The 7,713-nt window shown below is 43.6% G+C and overlaps 1 protein-coding gene across 2 annotated transcripts in view; it reads right to left on the reverse strand.

Annotated features, from left to right (window-relative positions):
* The window catches only part of LOC112067721 (protein kinase C and casein kinase substrate in neurons protein 2), a 21,449-nt gene extending 13,736 nt beyond the window's left edge, over positions 1-7,713 (reverse strand). For both annotated transcript variants that reach the window (XM_024147786.2, XM_024147787.2), the window contains exons 1-2: positions 7,618-7,713; positions 175-263 (exon numbers count right to left, since the gene is read on the reverse strand). In XM_024147786.2, coding sequence (XP_024003554.1) covers positions 175-207 — 33 coding nt within the window. In that variant the 5' untranslated portion in view covers positions 208-263; positions 7,618-7,713. The remainder of the gene's footprint in view (positions 1-174; positions 264-7,617) is intronic.

Consider the following 7,713-nt stretch of genomic DNA (forward strand, 5'->3'; position numbering starts at 1 on the left):
GGAGTTTAAGGGGGGGGGGGGGGGGGGGGGGGGGCAGGTGAGAGGGTGTGTGTGGGCAGAGTGGGAGATGTGTGAGTGTACGGCTACGTGCATATCATATAATGACATATGTTTGTTAATTGTATGATTTTCAGTGTGTGTGTGTGTTATACTGTATGTTGTCTACTGTCTGACCTCCCAGAAGCTGTCACTGGAGACGTCGACCATGGAGTCATCGTAGGAGCGGACATGGCTGCTGCCCTCAGTACCACAGTCCTCAGGGGCTGAAACACACAGTCAATAAACACCATTACACAACAGACTGGCTGTTATAGACTCGACACAATCCTGTCTCGGAGCTCTACGGACAATTCCTTCGACCTCATGGCTTGGTTTTTGCTCTGACATGCACTGTCAACTGTGGGACCTTATATAGACAGGTGTATGCCAATCAATAGAATTTACCAATCAATAGAATTTACCACAGGTGGACTCCAATCAAGTTGTAGAAACATCTCAAGGATGATCAAAGGAAACAGGATGCACCTGAGCTCAATTCTGAGTCTCATAGCAAAAGGTTGGAATACTTATGTAAATAAGGTATGTTTTTTTGTTGTTGAATAAATTGGCACAAAAAAATAAATTCTAAACTGTTTTCGCTTTGTCATTTTGGGGTATTGTGCGTAAAAATAATTGAATCCATATTTTTTTATTTTTTAAGTCTAACGTAACAAAATGTGGAAAAGGAGAACGGGTCTGAATACTTTCCAAATGCACTGTAGTATGAAGTGAGTAAATAGTATTATTTTTGTTGTCTCCTTCTGCCTTGACAATATTACTTTTTATTTTTATGTTAATGTAATAACTTATGTTGTTCTTGTCTATAGCTGTTCTTTCTGTACTCTGTCATGCATATTTTATGTGGTCCCCAGGAATAGTAGCTGCTGCATGTGCAACAGTTAATGGGGATCCTAATAATGTACAAGTTTTCACTCCCTGTTACCTTTACGGACCGAAGGATTGAAATACAATGAATTGGTTCAAGTGCTCTTTATTAAGAGCGCTCATTTTATTGTGAGGAACTGCAGTGTTATCAAACATTTTTTTCTGTTTTGTCCTCTGTTATGAATGACCCCTTACACTCATGGAATTTGGCCTACATGGATTGGGCCGACCATGGAAGCAATTCATTCCTTTGAATCCTTCGGGGGGGAGAGAACACACTTCAGGGAGGAGCAAAAATGGAATTAGGCCCCTAGTGTTGTTCCTGGCAGACTGTTTTGCTCTTCATTTTCACTTGCTTAGTAACCTCGGCCAACTCCAGACCTAAAGCCTGTGACTTGTCTTAATCAATCAATGTGATTTTGTATCATTGAATCTCCCTCTGTATGCTATATATGGTTCGTTATTCCTGTCTGGGAAAATAATTGGGAGGTGGTATAGCTCATCTATTTGTTTACTCTCATCTATCACTGATCAGAAACATTACCACGCAATAGTCGTAGCCTAAATCCAGTGTAGCTTTGTATGTGTATATTCATGGATTTACTTCAAATAGACGTCCACCTACATCGGCCATGTCTACTGCCACTCCTAAACACTGCGGCATGTGCACAGGAGATAATCAAGGTTTATCTCGCAAGAAGGTATTAGGCTCTAAAAAACATTTGTATATTTTTTATTATAGGCAACATACTAAAAGTCTGTCTGTAAAGGTATAAGGATGTGCGTGTGTCTCTCTCTGTATGTATCCTCCTAAGAATAGAATTAGGGTGGTGGTCTTCAAACACCTGCAAACGAGGCCACAGATAAGACGTCGCGCGCAAAACTGACAACTGCTCAAGTTTCAATTCTTGATGAAGGAATAGGGAACTAGGCTTACATTGATGTGATCACAGTCATTTCATGTTCACATTTCCAAACGTTACAGTGTAGTTCCAAGCATGGTGCAATCTGCAAATCCAGAGATGCAGAGACATCAATTCAGACATGCTCACTTAGCCCTGATACTATCGAACAAATCTATGGTTGCGACAGGCATTGGAATATCAATGCATTAGGCTTACGTGGGTATAGGAAAATTGCATTAGGCTACTGGGTACAGGCTGCAATGGCATAGCTAGCTGGGTACAGGCGATATGTCATGGCTACTCGGCGGTATAGGCAGCATATCCAATTAGGCCTACTGGGTAACCAGCAGCAAATGCATTAGGCCGCGTGGGTCCAGGAGCCAATGCTTCGCTAAGTGGGTAGGCTCAATGGCAGTTAGCTAGGTGACAGGCCAAGTGCATTGGCCTACGTGGGGTAAGGCGCAATGCATTAGTAGCTACGTGGGGTAGAGGGCAGGCACGGTGCGATTAGGCGGTACGGGGGTATAGCAAGGCAAGCATTACTAAACTGGTTAGAGCGAATTCTGAAGCGTGGGGTATAGGCAGCAATGCAGTAGCTACGTGGGGTATATGGAGCAATGGCTATAGCTACGGGGTAGGCGCAATGCGATAGGCTACTGGGTATAGGCGAGTGCTGATAGGCTACTGGGTATTTAGCAATAGTATGCTGTGTGTGAGGTGTAATCAGTAATAATTTTAGGGTAACGGTCCCGGGTGGTGGTGCACGCGCCTCGCCGACCCGGGCGCGAACCAGCGACCCGCCATCATCAACAACTGACACCCACGAAGCGTCGTTACCCATCGCTCCACAAAAGCCGCGGCCCTTGCAGAGCAAGGGGAAACCCTACTTACGTCACTTGCTCTGAGACTTAACTGATTGAAATGCTAGTAGCGCGTACCCGCTAACTAGCTAGCCATTTCACATCCGTTACATGAGTGTCTCCTGGCGTGTTGAGAAAACACAGACTCCCACTAGCTCCAGAACTGGACCGGCTGGGGTTATATGAACCAACATCAAGGGATACAGGGCCCCCTCGGATTGGACAGCTGTCAGCTGCACATAGAAATACAGGTTCCCAGAGTCAGTGAGACAGAGATGGGTCCCCCAGGGAGTAACTGAATGCACATGACCAGTGAACAGCAGCACTGAGGAGCCTGAGACTGGAGGGGCCTGAGTCATGACACACTACAGCCCTGCTGCACCCAGAACAAATGCATGACATGAGACTCGACTGACCTTTACCACAGAGACAGAGAGATAGAGAGACAGAGATATTTGTACAGAGATATAGAGAGACAGAGAGAGAGGGGGGTGATTGAGAGAGAGAATGTGGGAAATAGAGTGAAACTGAATGAGAATAAAAAGACAGAAAGAGGTGGAAAAAATAACAAAAGATAACAAGAGAATAAGATGAGCGAGAGAGTTAGTAACAAGGTGATGTGGGAGATGACTGGTAGGCTAAGTCCAAATAGAGAGGATCCTCAGTGTTGGCTAAATGACATGGGTGGACGGCTAAACATAGCCTACCGTCTATGAGTGGGCATCAATTCTTTTCTATTCTATTTCTGAAGCTGACTACTCTCCACAGATAGCCGTTTGCGGTAGACGGACAGTGCTGGAATGCTCTTAGGCAACTCTGGGCTCAGGGCATTGTACTACTGGTTACTGGTCTGAACTCAGCCACACAAAATCCTGGCAAACAGACCCTGTCCATCCCACTATTCATAGCGTCAGGTCTGTCCTCTTTAGCAGCCCCAGAGAGAAAGACCGTGCTCTAATAGAAATCTATAAAAGAGACAGGGACAGTGGGGTACACATGTTAGGATGTTGATCTGTTCATAACTCCACTGCAGGCAATATAGCGAAGCTCACAAGCATGTCATGCACAAGCATGTCTGCTGACAGGCACAAGCATGCCTGTCCTCGAGCAAGGTGTGTGTGTGTGTGTGTGTGTGAGATTGTGTGTGAGTTCTCAAACACAGCCCCAGACAGATCTCACAGATCTCACAATCATGCCCTTATAAATAAGCACCTCTCACACAAAGACAGTGGTGTGTATTTAGAGACGGGAGTGTGTGTTCACCACTGTGTTCACCACTCCTGTCCCTGAAACGGAGTTCACACACATCAGACAGCAACAACACATCGCAGGGCATCACTTTAGATAAGAATTTGACATAATCACACATCTCCCCTGCCCATTCTGCCATTAAACTCTGATTTCTGATCAGCCACCCTAGTTTTGCACTAACCTAATACATTATAAGATGAAAAACAAACACTGATCTAGGGCCAGGACGATACCAGTATCGAGATACTCGTTACTATTGTGGCAAGGAAACAAAACACAAAGCAGATTTGACTTCTTTAGGGAAACATCCCTAATGTTGGAAACAAACATCATTATGTTGTCATCCAGAGTCCCATTTATTTATTTTCCAAGTTATAGAACACAATTTGTTACACCAAGTTAACAGACCAAAGAGTTGTCTGCTTCATGGTTTCCATGGAAACAATGTCACGATACTAATATCGTCACAGCCCTACACTGATCCAGAGTAGTCTACCTCAACACACAATGGCAACAAGTTACCTTGGAGGGGTGTCGTGTCTGATTAGTCTCCCTGTTACAAAAGGAGACACTTCCTTGTTGCCTGCCAGTGACTCACTGACTATGTGAGCAGGGGAGGCCCCAATCACAGATGTTACACACTGTTTGGCCTGACCAGGAAAATAACACTTCCTCTCTTTTGGGTGTGAAGTTAAAAGAGAAGAAAGAAGAACACAGACGCCAGAGTGAGGTCCAGGTCCGAGTAGGAGTGCTGCTGATCTGGGATCAGGTTCCCCCTGTCAATGTATGATTTATTATACTGATCCTTAAATCAGCGCTCCCCAACCAACTCAGTGGCCTTGTGGTAAGAGTGACCACCCTGAGATTGGAAGGTTGGGAGTTTGATCGAGTTATAACAAAGACTGTAAAATGGGACCCAATGCATCTATGCTTGACACTCAGCATTAAGGAGATATAATGGAGGTAAGGTCCTGTGATAGACTAGCATCCTGTCCAGGGGGTGTACTTGTACATCAAGCTGCCTCACGCTACAGAAACAGCAGATAGAATGGAGATAAGGCTCTGTGATAGACTAGCATCCTGTCCAGGGGGTGTACTTGTACATCAAGCTGCCTCACGTTACAGAAACAGCAGATATCTGCCAATGCTCGTGCAAGGCTACCTACCCAAATCAGCACTCCTACTCTGAGACCGTTGATACATATGGCCCCAGAACAAGCCTTAGGGCTGTAGTAGGAGATATCATAAATGTGGAATGGAGCCAAGACCAGCCATACATTGTACAAGTAGGCCTACATGTATACACTAAACCGCAAATGAACCCTGATTAGAAGCCGCTGGCTGAGTCCCAATTCTCCAACCTTCTCCCAAAGTGAGCACTTGAACACCCTTCATGGATTACAGTGAAAACTCCCTCTAGCCAATGCTTTGACCCTTCCAATGCTTTTAAATCCATGACGGGAAGTGTGCTAGTAAGTGCACACTTTTGGAAAAGGGTGGAGAATTGGGACGCAATGCTGAATGTCCTGTTGCTGCCTCTGACCATTGCATGATCAGTTCTTGAGGAGTATTCAGATGTAGGGTTTTAGTGGATCATTGTGACAATTCAGGATTATCTTTTGCTATCTTCCAGGAGGTGATAACATGGCTGCCATTGAATTATCTGTCATTTTGCTGAAATGGCCAAACTTGTCATCTCTATGGTTCTACTCTCTGGCCTTAGTATAGACACAGGCCTGCATAGGGTGAATGTTAGCACTGTTTCTTCAGAGCCTTATCATGGCAACGGAATGTAAAGACAAGGGTACAATTTTGCTACTAGGTCATCAACCGATTAGCAAATGTCCTTCTACTGTAGTCCTGAGGTCGTTTTTTCATAAGAAAAATATATCCGTTTCCATTTCCTTCTTTTGTTTCCTAAAATAATCATGTGTTGAGATGTATTTTGCAATGATTGCTGCCATCCCTACCATATTATGTTAGTTCACAGTGGGACACCATATTTAGAAATCCCTATGGGGGTGTTCTGGAATAGATTGGGTAAACTTCTGACTTGCACACAATCGACTTTAGAGGAGTGAAGTGTTTCCATAGCAACCACAGTTTGTAAACTTGGATTGTTTTTTCACTGTGTCAGTCAGTCAACCTTGTACTCCTTGGTGATGAAGCTGTACATTGCTGCTGTTGATCTCACAATGACCGAACAGGGCTTATAGTGGACCCTCTCTGTATGGCAAACCCTGTCCCCAGTGGGGATCAGTGGATTAGAGTCAAGAACTCAAAGTTGAGAGACTCAAAACTGTGCTCAATGAATGTGTGTAGCCTAGATTCTCTCTACTTGGATAACAAAGTCACTGACACCACCAGCAGTCAACCCTACCCAAAAACTTTGGACCAAGGGGCAGGCTTAAACAATTGCATTTGTTTCACTCTTACAGGCATTTTCCATGTTAAAGTGCCAACCGAGGGAGACACATAATGGGGGGAAATACTGGATTAAGTGACATCACAGATGTGAGCAGCTTTCTGGTCACTTTCCTGTGGAAGCCCATGTGCTGTGCTGGCATGATGTTAAGGGCCCGGTCACCATAGAAACAAAATGAGTACAATGCCACTCCAACTTCCAGGTGARYAATMATAACYATGATGATGGATGGTARTTTAAATCCTATAGTTTGACAACCCTGTTMTTTAAYCTTTCAAATMATATCAAAACGGGTCAGATATGCAAAATGGGTCCAGTCAACTTTGAGAATCTCCATCTCCTGAATGTTTTGGCATTCAGGTCCAAAAAGTCACTTCCATTCCACTTCTCTCAAGGGAAGGTTTGGGGTCAAACTCCTATTTCTAAAATGCATCTTGTTAAAATCAGATTTTAAACCTAAACCACACATTTTGACAGTACCACTTGGCCATTTAGTGTGAACCAATGATTTATATTAGGTGCGAACCAAGGTTTTGTTAAAGTAAAAAAAGTGATTGAATTCATAAGTCAGTTTTAAAGTGAAAACTAACTTGCTTTTTAGATAGAAACTTCTACCCTGTGACAGAAGATCGCTAGACACAGAACATTTGTGGTGATTAGTTGACTCTGAACTTAGACTGCATGAGATGACAGCTGGGTTATCGTTACTTCTGAAGCCTGCCCCGCCCTTCTTTCATCAGTCACCGACGCAAGGGCTGTAGTCAGACAGACAGATCTTGAGCTAACTAAAAGTATACCCTAACAAATACTCCCGATCCAATATTTTAGTTCCCTAGTTAGAGAGTTAAGTCAGCTCGTAAGTAAACAATTAGCTATTATGCTAGTAATAGTTTACTAGGACTAGGTAGCGGGCTAACTAAATCATTAGCTGACGTTAGTTAGCTACCTAACTAACTAGGTAACCATCTACCAGGACCCATAACAAGTAACGTTAACTAGTTAGATCTAACGTTAGCTAGTTACCGACCGTACTGCTATGTCAACCATAGTTCGTTAGCTAGCTAACGTTAACTTAGCAGTTTCATACCCCACCTTCTAGCTGGTTGGATAGTAGTGGCTAACGTCAGCTAAATAGCTTGCTTCTGGTAATGTTACATAGAAAAACTTTCGTACAGTTGCTGTAAAGTTTAAAAACCAAATTCCAAATGAACAAAATAGGTATTAGATATAGCTGGACATGCTATCACTTTACCTTGAAGAGTTCCGCTCCTCTTGAGAGACCCGAATCAATGAATAAATTAGCTGTATTTAGCTGGCTAACTAACCTTTTACCAGTTTTTTTCTTACC

This window comes from Salvelinus sp. IW2-2015, linkage group LG3, assembly GCF_002910315.2.
Source record: "Salvelinus sp. IW2-2015 linkage group LG3, ASM291031v2, whole genome shotgun sequence".
Lineage (NCBI taxonomy): Eukaryota > Metazoa > Chordata > Actinopteri > Salmoniformes > Salmonidae > Salvelinus > Salvelinus sp. IW2-2015.